The sequence below is a fragment of the Condylura cristata genome, unplaced genomic scaffold (assembly GCF_000260355.1).
Source record: "Condylura cristata isolate star-nosed mole 26May11 unplaced genomic scaffold, ConCri1.0 scaffold00004, whole genome shotgun sequence".
Taxonomy (NCBI): Eukaryota; Metazoa; Chordata; class Mammalia; order Eulipotyphla; family Talpidae; genus Condylura; species Condylura cristata.
The window spans coordinates 2,402,621-2,420,766 of record NW_004567105.1 but is presented as its reverse complement, the minus strand read 5'-3'; the positions used below and the strand labels follow the sequence as shown (position 1 = coordinate 2,420,766).

Sequence of the window (18,146 nt, the reverse complement as noted above, 5' to 3'; positions counted from 1 at the left end):
TGGCCTCTCCCTGGAGGACTCCACTCAGCCTGGCCGCCAGGATGCCCACGCTGTCGCCCAGCAGCAGCCACGCTCAGGTGCGACGGCCCCGGCGTGACGGACGCCGGGCAGTGACCCCGCACCGCACAGCCCAGGGCCAGGGCTGACCTGAGGACGGGAGGCGCAGACCACCCCGGCCCCGGTGGCGAGGTCCGGGACGGCGCCGGGCGGGGGCGGGGCCTCCTGCCCGCAGTGCGGAGTCAGCCGGGCGGGGGCGGGGCTCAGGGAATCCCTGGCTCTTCCGGCCGCTCTGGTCTCTCCGCCTGGCCCCCTCCCTGCTAATGCCTTTGCCCTACAAATCTTGAGGTTTGAGAAATCTGATGGCCTTTGCTCAGCCTCTGTACTTTGCCAGGTGACCGACATTCCCCGACGCTCAATCCTGCCATTGTTTTCCTGTCCACCCACAAGGCCCAGCTCAAGGTCCACCTCCTGCAAGAATCCTTCTGCTGTCCTCACTGTAACCATCGACCTCACTGGTCGACTGTGCGGCCAGCTCTAGTTGACCTCCCATCTCTGCCACTTTGACAGCCTCCGAGAGGCTTTGTGCCTCCATCTGTAGGAAAGGCCTACTTGGCAGGTGGCTCTGCTCAGGGCAAGAAATGGTTAATGTCTCCCCCAAAGGAGAGCGCACTGAGCAGGCATGGTGTCAGAGACTTGCAAATGTGCAGACCCTGTAGAAGATAGGAAGGGGGGTGGGGCTTGTTTGGATTAGCTGTGGTCCCTCCTAAGGTGGAGTGTGTGAGCCATGAAAGTCTGTCCTAGCCAGGTAGCATGGAAAAGTGAGGCTGCCTTTTCCTGATGGAACCGAAACCTAGCAGGCTGTCTGGGTACCAGCGGGTGGTGAATCTGTTCCCTCTTGGGAATGGGCTGACCTTCCTCTTCTCCAGGAGTCTCCCTTTCCTTGCGGCCCTCCACCGGGTTGCCCTGGAGGCCTTTTTTTGCAGCACCCATGGTCAGCACCCTGCTGCCCGAGGTCAGCTGTGGCAGTTCATACAGAACTGGGGTATAGGCCAGTGATGCAGAGGGTGAGAGGATTCACCAGACACAGAGCTGGGAGCAGAACAGGCAAATCGAGAAAGTTCATTGCTGAGGGGAGCAGCAGGCGGCTCAGGAGAGGTCTGCCAAGCCCTGTGGATCTCCGGACACCCCCTCCCACCCCCACCCCCCCAGCAGGCGGGGATCAAACTCATGCAGAAGTGGCTTTAGCTTCTTAGTGCTGTGCTTTAGCCCGCTGAGCCCCCAGGGAGGGCCCTGCGCTATAGGCTTCTTTGTCTTTCTGTCTTAGAGGCTGCAGTGCCTGGGGAGGTCACCAGGTCAGGGTCTAACTGCACGTGGACCCGGTGACCTCAAGGACTTGGCCAGGCCGCCTTCCCTCCTGGGCCTCAGTGTCTTCACCTGTGTGATGGGATCGTAATTCCCACCTGCCAGCACTGTGAAAAGCGAGATGTTGTAACTGGCACTTGACTCCTTCCTGTGTGCCGGCCACCATATTGGACACGTGGCCACAAATCTTCCCCTCTCGCACTCTCGGAAGTGTTATCGTGTCTGCTTGGTGAAGAGAGATGTGCTCAAGGGAGCTGGCGGCAGGCTGCAGGGCTGGGACCAGCGTGAGTTGGATGAGGAGCCACAGACCCAACATTTAAGGGCACCAAAAATTTCAGCAATCAAGATATTATTTTAGTGGAATACATTTTTTAAATCAAAATAAATGCAAACAAAACAAAACAAAACAGGTGCAATGACTGCATCCTGCTGAGGAGCCATATCAGGGCCTGAAGCAAAAGGGAAAATCCTCCTTCCAGGCCTGTGGCGGGAGTTTGGTTCCTTCATTAAACAGCTGCTTCCTTCATTAAACAGCCAGTCACCTTGCTGGCTCCAGGAGGAACAGCGGCCGGCCAGGGCCCTGCCCTCAGGAAGCTTTTGTTTGCAGGCAGAGTCCTCTGGAAGGGAAGCCTCCTGCCCCCCAGGTCTGAGGGGTGGGGCAGCTCCCTGCAGGGCTCAGCTGGTCTAGCTCATGGTGCTTGCCTCTAACTTCTCCCAGCTGAGAAGACCTCCCCTTGAGAAGTCCTGGGAAGTGATTAAATGCAGCTCCCGCCTGCCCTGCTACAAGCTAGGGAAGCTGAAGCACTGGGCTCCGAGGGCAGAACAGGCTTTTTCTCCGCACTGGGTCCACTTTTCCAAAGACAACAGAGATGAGCTCCCGAGCGTGGCACACTAGTGCCTAGGCCCGTAGGGAACTGTTCAAGTCGCTGAATTCTCACCACCACCCATTTCACTGATGAGGCCGCTCACCAAGCCCCAGGGGTATAGGTTGCCAAGGCGCGGACCTCAGCGTGTGGCCGCCAGTGTGTCCCTTTAAGAGGGAAGCTCATCCCTGGCAACGCTCAGATGGGGCCCTAGGGAGCCCCTGGGGAGGGCAAGGACAGGACTGGGGAGCTGGGGCTGGGAGGACTGGCCAGAGCTGTTTCCAAGCACCGAAGGGAGCCAGGCCTGAAGGCAGCATCCCTGAGCACCCGGCCTGGGGGCTCCTGCTGTGGAAGGAACACGGGGCTCTTCGGACCAGCTGGCTGAGCTGGAGGCGAGTGTCGTCCACATTGGTCAGGAAAGTTCAGCTACTGCCCGGACACTTTGCTTGCATTTCCTGAGCGCTTGCTGAGGTGAGTACCCTTGGCCTCCATTTCCAGAGCTCGCTGCTGACACCAGAGAGGACAGGAGGCTTTGCCAGGGTCACACGGTACAGCCAGGCTTCATGGGAAGCTGCTACTTTTCCCTGCCCCTTGCAGGTGCTTGCTGGCCAAGCATCAACAAGTTGCGAGTGAATTAGGGCTGCGGACCCTCTTTTTCCCTGCCAGGGTGTGACCTGAGGGGCAGTGCCTCCACAGAGCAGCTGTGGCGTGGCCAGTGTAGTGTCAGACTGGCCGGTCTGGGCTGTCCCTCCCCAGCCTGCAGACCTGGGCAGGTCCCTCCCGAGCTTGAGCCGGTTCCTCATCTGTAAATGTGCCACCTCTGCCAGCCCCACAGAGCTGTGGGGAAGAGGGGCGGGGGGGCGGCGCCTGAGGAGCCTCCGCTCGCGGGACAGGCTGGTTCTGATGCCATCTTGGGCCTGGCGGCAGAAGGCAGGGACACTGGATGTGTCAAGGCGCCTGCGATGCACACAGTTTACAAGGGACAGGTCGCTGGATTGAAATAAGCTGAAGGGCCCATGCTTAGGGCTGGTGTTTGTGAGCGGTGGAGACTGTTGCTGGGTTGGCTCGGTCCCTGGAGGGCTCCCTCAGCCAAGCTGGTGGGGACAGCAATGACCAGGCCCCAGCACTGTCCCCACAGGAGGAGGGGTGCAGGGAGGCGTCCCCTGAGATAGATTAGTGATCTCTGCTGTTTGGGGCTCAGTTCTTAGAACTTAGAACTTGGACAAGTCGCCTTCTCCGGGTGGGACAGGGATTTTCTGATCCATAAACCTCATTATAAAGAAGCTGAGGCCCAGCGAGGAGACGCCTCCCCAGGTCTCTGGGGCAGAGGCTGCATCCAGGTTGGCCGCGTCCAGGTCCAGGGGTTATTTATTTTTTAATTAATTAATTTTTGGAAAGATTATTTATGCATACAGAACTGGGGTGCAGGCCAGGGGTGCAGGGGTGGTGAGAGGCTTCACCAGAGACAGAGAGGGGAGCAGAATAGGCTGACTGACGAAGTACCTGCTGAGGGGAGCAGCGGGCAGATCAGGAGAGGTCTGCCGCGCCATGTGGGTCAGTTCCAGGGCTGGGGATTGGAATTGCACTGAAGTTTGGGGATTGAAATTGCACTGGGGATTGAAGCTGCAGCTGGCTTGTAGTGCTGCATTTTAACCTGTTGTGCCACCAGGCAGGGCCCAGGCTCAGGGGTTAAGTGAGTCACCTTCCCCTCAGTGTCCGCCCTACTGGAACTGAGCCAGGGACTGGGCCCCTTGGGTCCCTGGGCGGGTGCTGGGCCCTCAGACAGGCCTGCCCTTCGAGAGTGCCAGGGAGAGGCTCAAGCAGGATGCTGGACACAGAGCCTGAGCAGGGGCTCAAGAGAAATGAGAGACAAGGAGGGGGGTCCGGGTTCAGCACCGGATGAACCCAGGCTGGAGGTAGCTGTGTGCAGTGGAGATCTACACTTGCATCAGGATATGGGGGTTGGAGAAATCTGGGGACGAGCTTGATGAGGGTCTTGGTTGCTGTCATGTGCACTCCTATGGAGGCCCAGGGGTCTGAGGTGTAGGGGAGCAGGCATGCCCATGTAACTTGGGGTGCTGGAGACAAGTGGATTGGTGCTGGCTGGGTGCGAGTCCTCGGCGCCACCTGGTGTCCACGTCTCTCACTGCAGCATGACCCTGCCTGGTTCCTGCTGGAGAAGGAGCGGACAGGGATCTCTGCAGAGGACCGAACCTTGTGGGCCAGCGTCAGTCCCAGCACTACTTTCTGTGGGGACCTCAGAGCACAAGACTGGTCGCTGCCCCTCTGAGGCAGTCAGGGCTCACATGCAGTGACCTTCCCTGAGGCCAGACCTGCACTCAGGCCTCCCAAGTGTGAGGCTTCATGGTGCAAACCCTGCATCCCACCTGGGCAGGTGACATCCTGCCCTGCCATCCCACCCTGCTCTACCCCATCCCAGCTCCACCTTCACACCACACACACCCCTGTGGTGAGCACTTAAGGGCTCTCAGCTTTCCTGCAATGCTCTCTGGGACTTCCTGTATCCACACCAGCACCCCCTCCACGATGCTGCTTCCACCTTTCTGGGGCTAAATCAATCTTCACTATCAACCGAGAACAGAAGCAGGGCCACAAGACATGCCTAGCATGCGCCTCCAAAAACGCCTGCAAGTCACAGAATGTTAACTTTGGCTTCTTGGAATGATGGAACTTCAGGGCTCAGCTAACTCCGCGCCACACTTGTTTTTTCTGCATGGCTCCTCACCCGGCCAGTGGGCCAGTGTCCCCATCTCAAGTCTGCTGTTTTTTAGAGATTTATTTATGCATACAGAATTGGGGTACAAGCCAGAGGTGCAGGGGATGAAGCACACTGCTGAGGGGAGCAGCGGGTGAGATGGGAGAGGTCAGCTGGGCCATGTGGGTCAGTCCTTGGCCAGGCACTGAACTCGTGCTGAGGCAGCTGTGGCTTGCAGCCAGCTTCACAGTGCTGTGCTTTAACCCGCTGCGCCACCAGGGAGGGCCCTCAAGTATGTTTTGTGTGTAAACACCCCACCCAGGCCAAGCCATGGAAGGCGCTCGCCCAACTGCTGGCTGGCTGTACTGACACTTTTGGCCAAGCTCCTGGGCTTCCCGGGCACTGCCCACCACCCAGCCACGTGCTCAGTGTGCCAGGGTTGTGAGGTGGGCAGACCAGGCACGCTCAGCTTGCTGGCGAGGCTGATAACCCCCCAACGGCCCATGTGCTCACAAGCTGAGCCAGAACCCGGCTTTTGAGTCTTACCCCAACAGCAGCGTAAGGTCTTGGGTTAACGATCTTTTCTCTGGCCTTCGTTTCTTGGCCCCAGGGCCCTCGCCAGCAATGGCCCACGCCTAGACTCAGACGCCAGAGCCGCAGCTGCAGCCTGCTGCCTCACGGGGGACGCGCACCCAGACCTTAAAGCCCACACGAAAGCAGCAGGCAGAAATGAGTTTATTGCATTAGATTAAAAAAACAAAACCAGCCAACACCTCCATATCAGACACAGCTAGCAGAACACTACAAGGGCATAAAGGAACGTCAGAGGGACAAGCTTTATTCCTGGGGAGCGAGTTACAGCCCCTCCTTCCCGCCCTTTAAACCTCTGCGATGTCCACACGGCCCCATTGCCCTGCGCTCAGCTCCCACCCAGCTGGCCACCACGGGTGTGCTCAGGCTTCTGGGGCAGAGAAACCGAGGACGGCTGCGGGTCCTGGCCTTGCCCGGGCGCCCCGCGGACTGCTTACTGCCCCTGCCGCTCCTCTCAATGGGCCTGGGCACAAATGGTGGATGGCCTTTCGGTGAGCCAGCTGACTCACGTTCTCTAGGGGAGCCACGCTGGCTACTTTGCAGGACAGCCGTGGTCTGGAGGTGACTGCTGGAAGGGGAGAAACCTGAATAGGGGAGGGGCAGGGGCGTCGGAGGCCCAGCACCCCGGGGATGGCCGAGTGCTGGGGCGAGGTCTGGAGCAGGAGCCCGAGGGAACGCGCACTGGGCCAGGCAAGCTGGCGGGGCAGACACCCTACGGGAGCCGGAGCGGTGGCCGAGGGGAGAGGTGGCCAGAGCAGGGTTTCGCCCCATTCTGCCAGGTCGGGGTACAGGAACAGTCCCTGCCAGCTTTGTGGCCGGCATGTTACATGGCACTGGCGGATCCGTGGGCCTCGATGGAATTAAACTGCCCAGTCTGGTCTCTGGTCTTAAAAGCCCCAGGATGGGGGCTGACGTCACACCCCTGCTCCTGGCGTAAGGCAGAACGACACCCTCCCCGCCAGCACAGATCCTGGCAGTGCCTGGTGCCGAGGGAGCGGCCGAGCTAGATGAGCAGCAAACGGGGAAAGGTGCCTGCAGGCTGGCCGGGAAGGGAACGTATGCCGAGGCTGAGCCTCGGATGCCGGGCCGGGACACGGCCCCAATGCTGAGTGCCTCCGCGATCGCTTCCCCAAGAAACTGACTTGGGAAGCTGTGTGAAGAAAGGGAAACTGAAGATCTCTTCAGATAAGAACTTCTAGATTGTTCTCTTCCTATAAGCTGAGCAGCAGCTCATGCAGCAAATGCCAGCTGTGCTCCCTGGAGTCAGAGTGACGGTGCAAATGGGGCCTGGAAGACAGCGAAACCCTGGACTTCTCTGAAAACCCCGACCAGAAACCACTCTACATTTTCTTGCCACCTTGAATTCTGCATCCTTATTCTTAGGCGGGGAATCAGTCCCCCTTGGCTCCAGAGGGACACTGCGCTGGGCGGGTGGGCTTAGTGACTGCAGAGCGCAGAGAACCTACCATACTGTTTGCAGACAGGAGGCCGGGGGCTCGGATCTCCAGGTGGAGCCTTCATTACCATGACGGGTGAGCTGTGCTGAGGGCAGCCTGTGGGCCCCAAGCAGGCTCTCCACTGATGTCAGTGGCTTGGCGGTCAGTCTAGGCGGAGGGAGGAATGGCTTTATCCTGGTGGCTCCGGCCTGACACTTGCTGTCACTCTCCTGGGTGCTGAGGCTTCTGGTCACTCCAGCCCTGCCCCCATGGCTTTGCAAAAGTGAGGCAGGGAGGGGAGAAAGGTTTGTAGCTAAAGAGTTTGCTCAGGTTGGGTTAGTCATCCTGAAACTGGTCCCACGTGCACCAAATCCTTTGGTTCATTTAACCCTAGAGAGTAACTGCTTCCGGGCCATGGAGGTCGTGAAACTCACTGGGGTCCCACAGCGAGTGGCAACCTGGGCAGAGCGTGGGTGTTGTCTGGAAAGAGCAGGCTGGGTTCCCCCAGGTTGTGCCTCTTGCTTTTCTGCTTAAGCAAGCCCCTCCCTTCTCCGGTTTGGAGGACGCTCAGGAAGCAGCGTCAAAAGTGAACTCACAGACAAGACAGCCTTGGTAAATGAGTGTAATGCCATTAGAAGGGGTGGCGTTCTGTTCCATTTCTTAGCAGCATCGACCTACATGCAGCCTGATGATCTCCTTCCCTGGGAAATGTTAAAAAGCCGTCCCCTGGTTGTTAGCTCTGATGTAAAATTATAAAATAGAAATCTGGTAGGGTTTGTTTTGTTTAAAAAGGAAAGGCCCTGGGGAGGCAGGGCGGTCCCAGGCAGTCCTGTTAGCTCTGGCCGCTGGGTCGGCCCACGGTGCTCCCCCCGGGGGGCTGGATCGGGATGTTGTCTAGGATGGGCCGCAGGGCCTGGCCGAAGGGCCTGTGGAGAAAACAGAGGCGGGAGCTGAGGGGGGCCGGGGGCCGGGGACACCACAGCCCGGCCCCCAGCGCAGTGCGTCAGGCCACGCCAGACCTCATGCCACCTGCCACCTGCCTCACACCGATTCGCCCTTTACGTCGCCTGCTCGCCTTTGTCCCTCCCCTGGGGCGCCCTCCTCAGGGACGCTACCCCTAGTCGTCTCGGCCGTCCCGGTGAGGGGTGGCAACAGGCAGGCGGCACCAGGAACGAGGGCTCACTGCTCTGTGCTGCCCTCTTGAATCCCCGCAGCAGACGAGAACACAGGCTAAGTGAGGAAGCTGGGCAAGGGCGTGGGAAAGAGGGTGGCAGGCGGCTGCGCCTTCTGCAGGGTGCCACTTCTGGACGGCCCCGTCCGCTCTTTAATCGCGCAACTGGAGAAACACTGAAGATGCTTTGCTTTAGAGACATTCCAAGATGATTCCCGGCTTGAGTCAGGTGGCCCATGTCACATTTCAGTCACCCGCCTTCTTTTTCTCGGGCAGATAAGGGGATCTTATCTCAAAGGGAATCAAATACATCAAACCAAGACCTATCAGCCCGATTCAAGTCCAGGAATGCCACCCGTGGAGAGAGGAGCAGCAGGAACATTCTAGCTACTGAGTTGGCTCTGAGCTCTGTAACCTAGATTCTTCAGTAAGGCTGTGGGGTTGAACACAAACACCCGCAGGCAGTGGGAGGTGGGGTGAGGTTGGGAGGGGGTGTCTTCACCGCCAGGTCGCCCCACATGCTGTCCTGTTCGCTACACCTTTTCCTAGGACAGTTCACCCTGTCGAGCCTGCTAAACCTGCTGGGATTCCTGTTGGGCAGGGCCCTTGCTCAGGAGAAACTGAGTCAGAATCAACAAGTAAACGTGGTCGTGGAGGGACAGAGGCGGCCTGAGCGCAATCAACAGCAAAGGGCGGGACAGGCAAGATGGCTGTGGGGGCGCGTGTCCATGAGGGACCTGGCCTGGATGGCGGTCCAGCAAGGCTTGAACCACACCAGTGTGGATGGGCTCTAGAGTATTCTCGAAGAAAACACCCACGGAGAGCTGGCCGAGGACTCCGGGGCACGAGAGCACGCAGATGTTGTCTCTGAAGGCATCACAGAGCTCATGGCAGTGAGAAACACCTACAGACACAAAACTAGCCACTCCCTCGTCCTCTGGCTGCTCTCTGCCCACCCACGAGGCTTCAGGTCAAGGGGGCGTTCCCAGAAGCCAGTTCACAGGCAAGGACCCCGGGGAACGCTGGGTCTGCGCCAAGTGAGCATCTAAATTTTGCGGCGGCCCTCAGACTGGGTGTGGCTGGTCCGGGAGGGTGAAGGTGACACGCGGGCAGCCGACAGGGTCCACCCAGGTGGTGAACGGGGACTCTGAGGGTGGGCCAGGCACTTACGTGGAGAGAACTTCAGAGGGAAGGTCGGTGATGTAAGAAGGGATCTTGCGCCCGGTCAGGAACTGTGCCACTTCATTGCTGAAGGTGTTACAGTTGTGTTCAAAGAGGTTGTAGGCCTCCCCTCTGTGGGAGAGCGGACGAGAGTCAGGTGAGCACGCTTGGAGCTGGGGATGGGGCGTGCACAGCTGCACGTGAGGACGGGCTTCCCTCCTCTCCCTGGAGAGGGGCTGTTTGGTGCAGCTGTGCCACTAGGAACCATTAAAACAGACTTTTCAGGGAAGGATGAAGTAATCTACGGCTCCTTAGAGTTCCAGGAGAATGCATTCACACAAGCAGAGCACCACGCTAGCAGTTAACACGGACATCGAACTACAGCTTCTTGAAGAGAACACCTGTGCAGCTTGTTTCATCCCCACCTCTCTAGCGGCCCTAATTTTGATTTTCAGGACAAAACACTGGGCCAGACTGGGCTGGGAGCAGCTGGTGCTGAGCAGCAGCAGCTGGTTCAACCGGAAGGCGGAACAGCCTCGCTTCCCTTCCTCTGACGTGCAACAGGCCGGCCGTGCGGAGGCGCCGAGCGCGCGGCAGGGCCGGCCGTCAGCAGGTACTGGCCAGGCCTGTGCAGGGCTCCCGAGGATGTGGCATGGCTTCTGCCTCCGGAGACACAACTGACCCCCCGTCTCCACTCACCGGAACAGAGACTCCCCCAGGGAGGACAGGTACTCCAAAAAGATTTCTTCTGTGACTTCTGTGCTCCCCACATCAACCACAGAGTCTGGGGGCCCAAGCAATGTCCCTCCCTAAAAAAGCCAACCCAAAGAAAATCATTAAATCACTGTCCCCATTGACTTTTGAAGTGGCTTCCCATGAAGACCACAGACACTCGGTTCCAGCAATTTCATTTCTGACTTGAGAGCACCCAGGATGGATGACAAGTGTCACCGCCCACCAGGAGCAGCGTGGCAATGGCTTAAGGCTTCCAGTGACTTTCCACTGCAACACCCAAGCAACGTGGCTAAGGAGTGGAGTTCTTGCTGCTGCTGGGGCGCTGGAAGCGACGTCTCCCGACACTGTCCATTAGCTGATGAAAAGGTAGAGCCTGCCATCTCCCTGGTGCCCGGCCAGGAGGGCAGAGCACGAGAGATGGCCTGTTCCACAATGTCTGCAGCCAGTTTCTCAAGAGCAATGAGACAATGGGAACGTGTGGCCTGAGGAGTGGGAAGCGGGGCGGGTAAGTAAGTTCTGTCCTTGACTGGTGAGCCTAATGCAACGGGGGCAGCAGGGCCCCAGGAGAGGGAGTCGAAGGCCCGAGCAGCTGACAAGCCCTCGGCCATGGTCAAGAAATTGACTTATCTGACCAGAGCAGAGACGCCCCGGAGGAAAATCAGCCGAGGGAGCAGCAGCAGGCTCAGTGAGGAGGGCAGGTCTGGGGATGGACTGGAAAGCAAGGGAGAAGGACTCCCCGCAATCAATCCCCGCGGTAGCCACAGAGTGCCCACTGCGTGCCTGAGGCACTGGGAAGGATGGCGAGTGGGCTAAGTGTGACGTCAGAGGCGACCCCAGAATCGCAAGACTTAAAAGGGCCCTGTGTGACTACCTGCCTTTCACTCGTAGAGCCGACGTGTACTGAGAACATGCGTATGCTGGGCTTCACGCCCGCTCTGAGGGCCCACCCTGCAGACAAGCAGCGACGAGGCTTGCCCTCGGGAAGGCAGGCTGACCGGTCTGTACTCCAGTCAATGGGACAACTGTAAACGCTACTGGAAAACGCAGGGGCCTTCCCGTGCTAGGAAGATTTGCCTGGAAATCTGAAGTCTGTAGGGGTATAACCGGTGAAAATCCAGGGTCTGAATGCCCAAATGTGTTCGAGGAGTCAGAGAGCAGGGAGAGCATGGGCCCACCCTGAAAAGAGGCCGATCAGAGAAGACCTGGGAGGCCAGGCGCCTTCTGGGCTGAACTCTGAGAGCAGTGGGGAGAGCTCTGGCTGAGAGGAGCAGACGTGTTACTTGGACACGGGCGGTCCGGATTAAGGAGAAAGGGGAGGAGATGGAGACAGACTAAGAACGAATGGCTGCTTGGCTGAACACCTGCTGGGATAACCTCAGACACTCAGAATTGTTTTAGAAGTGGGCACAGGCTTTGCAGTCCGAGAGAACCGAGTTTTTGTGCTGGGGTCACTGCGGACGTGTCAGTGGGCAATGCCCTTCGCGGCCTGGCCTCATCGTTGAGCTTAGCAGGGGCTGTGTTCCTAGTGTGAGCCGGCCCTGAGCTGGTCACAGGGACGGGGGGGTGGACATGGACTCAGCTCACAATGATGTGTAACCCAGTGGGAGCCCCGCGGCTACGGGAGCAGTGTGCGCAAAGGGCTTCCTTGAGTCAGTTCTGAAGACTGCAGATGGTCATGAGGAACCAGCCAGAGGCCTACAGACATGGGGCCAGGAGCCAGGACACAGTCGGCACAACCTCAACAGGAACCCCGGGAACCCAGAGTGCGGGACAGGGTGCGGGGAAGACACTCACCGGGGGGCAGCTGGAGATACCGCCGCTGCCAAAGAAGAACTCATCCTTGTGCACGACTATGGAGGTGTGCCTGCAACGCAAAGCGGACAGAGTAAGCCGACAGGAGACTGGTCTGAGAAAGGCAAGGCCGACTGCGGGTACTTCCTGCTCAAGGACATGATCCCTCCGGCCCCCTCCTCCCCCCGGGCCCCGCACTGGGAGGTCACAAGGGCTGTGTTTTAAGGCAGAAGTGTAGTGAGAAGTCTTGGCTGGTGGGCACAGATCATTTTGCCTCCTCTGGGGCAGGGCACCCCTGATGGTCCTGGCCGGATGACGCTTCGTTGGGGAAGCTGTCCTGTGCATACTGGAAGCTTACAGGCGCCTCCCGGCCTCCACCTCCCACCAAAAGTGTCTCCAGACACTGCCCCACCATCTCTGGAGGGGGACAGCTGCTGAAGAAGTCAATGATTTATGACAGCTACGCGTCAAGCTGGAAGCCAGACTTGAACCCACCCAACTTACCAGATGCCTTCCAGTTGTTTCCCTGTGGAGAAAAGAAGAGCTTTAGCAACTTGGGACTAGACTAAATAGCTTCCCAGCCCGAGTTAATTCAGAACATCACCCAAAGCCAGGTAAGCCCAATACCAAGCCCTGGGGGCCTTTTAGGGCTGGACCCCTCCTCCAGGAAGCTCTGTAGGCTGTGACACAGGTGGGTCGTGGTGAGGTGGAAAACTACCAGAGCTGCTCATCAGAATGCCAAATACAAACTGGTATAGATGGACCCCAAAAATTTGTTCTTCTCCCCACTTCGGGGTCAATTCAATTATGCTTTAAAAAAAATTACTTGTGGCCCTCCCTGGTGGCGCAGCGGGTTAAAGCACAGCACCGAGAAGCTAAAGCCACTTCCCCATGAGTTTGATCCCCGCCTGCCCCGGAGGTGACCACATGGCGCAGCAGACCTCTCCTGACCCGCCCGCTGCTCCCCTCAGCAGTGGACTTCGTCGATCTGCCTGTTCTCCCCGCTCTGTCTCTGGTGAATCCTCTCACCCTCCGCATCGCTGGCCTGTACCCCAGTTCTGTATGAATAAATAAATCTTAAAAAAAAAAATTACTTTTTTATGCATACAAGAACTGGGGTACATGCCAGAGGTGTGGGGGAGGGGATTTATCAGCGACAATGTAGGGAGCAGAACAGGCAGTTTGACTGAAGTACACTGCTGAGGGGAGCAGTGGGGAGACAAGAGAGGGTCACAGCTCCTGGGCCAGGGATCAAACTCTGTGCTGCAGTGGATGCAGACAGCCTCATAGTGCTGAGACTTAACCTCTTGCGTCACCAGGGAGACCCTGGTTTCTTATTCTATTAAAAAAAATTTCTAAAATTAAAAGTTGCAGATACAAATTCCTGATATTCTCTGTATAGAGTTTACCGATCCACAGTATGTGACAGGGACTACAGAAAAGATCCTTTTATTTAACCATTTTTTCATTTACTTGTCCATCTGCCAAAAATCCTTGGGAGCCAGGATTTGCACCCCTGTGCTTCAGTCTATCCTTACTCCTGCATCTTTAAGTGGTTAGAGTACACATAGGCTGTGTTTTACAAATTGAGCCTAGCCATGCACAGCTTGTTCAGCATACAGAGAAGGCACGGTCTAACGAGGCACCTGCTGCAGCGGCTCAGGTAGAAAACACAAGGGTAGCTGCTTGGCAGCTTGCACTTGAGAAAGAGCACCAGGGCCAGGCTGCCCACACCAGGCGACAGGCGCGGGAAGGTGGGGCTGAATGGAGTTTTCAGTGTTTGGGCTACATTAGTGCGGCGGGCAGGCAGCAGGACGCAACTGCATCTGGGCACAGGCCGTTTGCACATGCATCAGGCTCAGTGGGAATTAGCATACAACAGACTGGAGATTATTCCCCACGAGTTGTTCCACAGCGTGCCCAGAAGGTGGGTGAGACGGCTGCCTATCTTCAAGCCTGCTGGGACACACACTGCATTGATTTTGAGGCCAGTGAGGTATGTGCGGGAAAACAAATGGAAGACATGGGTGAGCCCTGCTCTCCCAAATCACACAGAATGTGGAGTGAGGCCCACATCAGGCAGCCTTCGCTTGACTGTAAGGGCACTCAAACAACGAAAACCCAAGGAGAAATTCCACCCATAGCCTCATCAGTTACAGTGCGTGGAGCTTGCACAGCCGAGACAGGTATGCTGGCTGCAGGACTGACCACGAGCAGCACCTGGTATACGGTTGGTGCCACACGTCTATTATAAGCACAAAGTGGGCGGCGGTGGGTGAGGGTCCAGGGCAGGGTCTCTGTGTGGCATCATCAACGCAAATGGTATCAATCAAATGTAGCTCCTGCTCCCACCCGCCTCCCCGGGGACAAAGTGTTGGTTGGTTTGTCACCTGTCAGGTGATGTGAAAGGGTTAATGTTAATTTAAAAAATCAGATTTCTCTGGGTTCAATAGATAAATCTTGAACCTAGGTATGCAAGGTAAAAGGCAACATTGGTATAAGGCACGTGGTCTGGTGTCAATGTTATAAAAATATGCCATTAGCATGGGGGCTTCCTCTTCCTTTAGGTAGAGAAAAGTTACACGAAACCAAAACACAAGAAAAACCGAGAGCATATTTTAGTCCTTAAAGTAGGTTTAAAATTGCTTAATAATCTAGTACTAGGAGTCTCTGGAGCCAGGACAGGATTCTTTCCAAGCATAAAAATAACCGACTTGCGATTTCTCTCCTCAGTACAGAAGCGCCCTTAGTCAGCTTGTTTTGATTAGTCAGGCCCACAGCAATGCTCTGAGGGAGGCCTGCAGCGCGGCGCCACTCACCCAGCTCATGTGGCTGACTGTCAGGCTCTGTGCAGGGGGCTCTGGAGAGAGAACAAGAGTTCTTGCCCTACAGGGGTGTGAACGAGGAGAAAACGATTCTAAAATAAAATGGTGAGTGCTATTAAAGCAGAGTCCAGGATATGATCAGCACGTGCTAGGACACACGTCTGATTTGGGGGGCAGGTGAACATCTTCAGGAGGAAGCAATGATTGAACTGAGACCTCAGGGAGGAGCTGAAGGTAGCCAGGCTGAGAGATGCGGAGAGCAAGAGTCCCTGGCAGAGGACACGGTCTTGGCTCAGTCCCGATGTGTGAACTGCAGCCCTTCTCCACCGGGGTAACTAGGGGAGACAGCCACTGGGGTCACTTCCCTGGGGCCTACCCTCGCGGCACCTGCTGAAAGTCGTGCGTTGACTTCCCCATGTGCAGACGCGAGGTGAGCGAGAGCAGGATCGCAGAGCCTGTAAGTGCCGTTAATTTTCATTTTGCCATAAGAAATGGCATGCTTACTAAATCCATCAGAGAGATATAAAGCAGTTCACACAATGAACAATACAAATCTAAAACAAAGCACAATAGAGGCCATTAAAACATTAAAAAAACCCTCAGATTCAAATCAGCTCTACTTAATCTTCAAGCTTCAGTTCGAGTTTCAATCATTCCTTGAATCAATGTTTGCCGAGTACCTGCTTTGGCGGGTCACGGGGACACACTGAGGAATGGCACAGAACCTTTGCCCTGGAGCTCAGGACTCTGCTGATGTCTTTCTGACATAACCACCACATGGCCTCCCCCTCTTCAAGGCCTAAAGGAACTGCTTCACCACTCACTCATTCGGCAGCTCATCATCATGTCTTTTATGCTGCTATCTAATACTGTGTGTGTAGCTACGCTGTTTTTCTAGTATAGAAAGAGGTCAAGGCCATCAAGAGGAACTGAAGAACAGCTATGAGAGCTAATTATCTGAGGCTCCACTATGCTGCCAGGGTAGTTTGGGGCCCTGAAGGACAATGAGACAGGAACACCTTCCTGGAAAGCAGCCCTAGGAGACAGACTGTGGAGGTAAAAGGCTGAGGCGCCTGCTGGTTTCTGGGGAGGAGGGGGTTACAGCCACTCTTGTCTTGTACAAGCAGGACCACTAGAGAGCGAAATGGGGTCTTACTATGAGAACTGCTGTTGCTGATGAGTTAAAGGGGCTCACCAAATGAGCCTGGGCAAGCGAAGGCCAAGAGGCGTGCTGACGCATCTGCAGATTATGAATGGCACAAGGACTGTGAACTCAGACTTTCTTCTCATCCAAACTTCAGTGACCAAAAATGCCTTTATAAACTTGGACTATTTCATGTCATTGATAAGGGGGTACACAGACGTGCCACTTGCTGGCTATGAGACCCGGGGCCACGCGCCTCAGGTTTTCCAACTAAAATGTAGAGGCAACAGCCCATCCTACCTCACGAAACTGTGGTGAAGTGTCAGGACGAAAAGGCCGAACACAGTGAGCTCTCAAAAAATGCCAACTATTAATATGCTTCTAGAATTCACTGCAAAATTCAGGAAACATTGATTTTTTTAAAGGTTCAAATACACTTGAGAATGAGAAATCAATATATACAACTACTCAAAGAACTGGAAAATACGTTCTTCATTAGTTCTGCAAAAGGCATAAAAGCGGTATGTGAACAGGAGAGAGATTTAGGTTTCTGGGCGAGGTACAGAAATCCCACAGCAATCAGTAATGCCAAATTGGTCAAGTTCCCATTTTTGGCTGAGATCTTCCAGGATTGCACAGCCAGCACCCACCTCCAGTTCTATCACTTTCACCTTTACCTAGAGAACTCCACCAGGGCTTTCTTTCAATCCTAGAATCAGGCCAGGCTCTTTCCCGTCTCAGGGCGATGTCAGGTTGAGCCCCCTTTCTGCCCGGACCCCATACCCTCCCGATGACAACTTTACCCTCATCCTTAAATCCCCAGCTTAAAAATCACTACTCCTGAGGCCTTTCTGTAAGTAGGTCTCTCTCCAGCTCGGCACCCAGTTTGCTCCCCAGCACTTGTCCAGGATGGCAGAGGCCCTCTTGGTGCATTCGACTATCTTTAAGTTCAGTGCATGGGTAGCACATAGTAGAAATAAGTATCTGTTGAATGAATCATGAAGTAATGATGTCTAAGGTCCCTTTCGGCTCAAATCAGTAACTATTAGGTAACAGAACAAAAAGTAATGTACAGGGAAGATTTTCATTTGTGGGTCAGGAAATACTGGAGTGCCATCTCACCTGCGATCAAGCTAACCAATGCAGGCCTCCATTCCAACAAGTGTAGTTCGGACTTGACTGATGTCATATGTGACTAGCGCCTCCCCCAAACAGTGACTTGTAAGTTTTGCTTTCATATTTGCCTTACTCATTTTAACAGTTGGTGAGTTAGGTAAACTACCACTGTTACTGATTTCTCATGTATTCCGTTTTTTTAAAGATTTATTTATTTATACATACAAGAGCTGGGGGGTAGCCAGAGCTGTGGAGAGTGGATTCCCCCAGACAGAGTGGGGAGCAGAACTGAGGGGAGCAGTTGGGGAGACAGGAGAGCTCTGCTGTGCCCTGTGGATCATTCCCTGGCCGGAGATGGAGCCAGGGAGACCCAATTTCTTATGCATTCTTTCAGGTAATTAACTGCCCAAGCAAGCGTTTATCTATCCTTTGTTTTGAACCCATACTTTTATCTTTAAAAAACAGCTTTTTGAGGCCTACCTGGTGGTGCAAGGGATTAAATCTCAGCACTATCAAGCTATTGATCCCCGGCCAGGGAGTGACCCACAAGGCCGCAGCAGACCTCTCCTGTCTCCGGCTGCTCCCCTCAGCCGTGGATTTCAGTAGATCGGCCTATTCTGCTCCTGACTGAATGGATGCCCTCAAAAGTTGCCCGCTTACTTGACCTCTGCCCTCTCCTCTCACCCAGATGAACTAAAGCATTCTCTATTCTTGTCTCCTTCGGAGGCCTGGGGCCACTAGCCCAGGCTCACCCGCAGTCCCACCCGGGCAGGCCTTAGGGGACAGGAGGTGTGTCGGTATCTGGGTATAACGAGGTCGCCGCGGCACTCGGCTGGCACTCCTCCCCGCGGCTCTCCTCCGGGCGGGCTCTCGGGCCCAGGCGGGCGCGTAGCCTCCGGGGGCTCCAGCGGAAGCCTCCTACCAACCCCGCCGCCTCGGCACGCCCCGGGCATTGCTTTCTTTGCGTCTGGGCAGAGGCAGTTCCCGCAGACACGCGCCAGCAGACCGCACTGCCGGGCCGAGCTCGAGGCGCCCGGGCTCCAGGAGCCCCGACTTCCATCTCCGCGGGGGGAGCAGGCAGGAGGCGCGGGAAGCTCCAGCGTCCTCCTCCTTCGCGCCCACCCTGAGAGCGCGGCCGGTGCCCTTCGGGCCGCAGGGAGGCTCTCCGAGGCCACCCTTGGGCCGCCGGCGCAGTGGCCCTCTCGCCGCGAGGGCACCGCGCGCCCGGCACCCTG

At 56.2% G+C, this 18,146-nt stretch overlaps 1 protein-coding gene across 1 annotated transcript in view; it reads right to left on the bottom strand.

Moving 5' to 3' along the window:
- Positions 1-5,659: 5,659 nt before the first annotated feature.
- Positions 5,660-18,146, bottom strand: part of DESI1 (desumoylating isopeptidase 1) — a 13,085-nt gene continuing 598 nt past the window's right edge. Inside the window, exons 2-6 of the mRNA XM_004675627.2 lie at positions 12,331-12,352; positions 11,830-11,899; positions 10,000-10,109; positions 9,310-9,432; positions 5,660-7,894 (exon numbers count right to left, since the gene is read on the bottom strand). Coding sequence (XP_004675684.1) covers positions 7,801-7,894; positions 9,310-9,432; positions 10,000-10,109; positions 11,830-11,899; positions 12,331-12,352 — 419 coding nt within the window. The 3' untranslated portion in view covers positions 5,660-7,800. The remainder of the gene's footprint in view (positions 7,895-9,309; positions 9,433-9,999; positions 10,110-11,829; positions 11,900-12,330; positions 12,353-18,146) is intronic.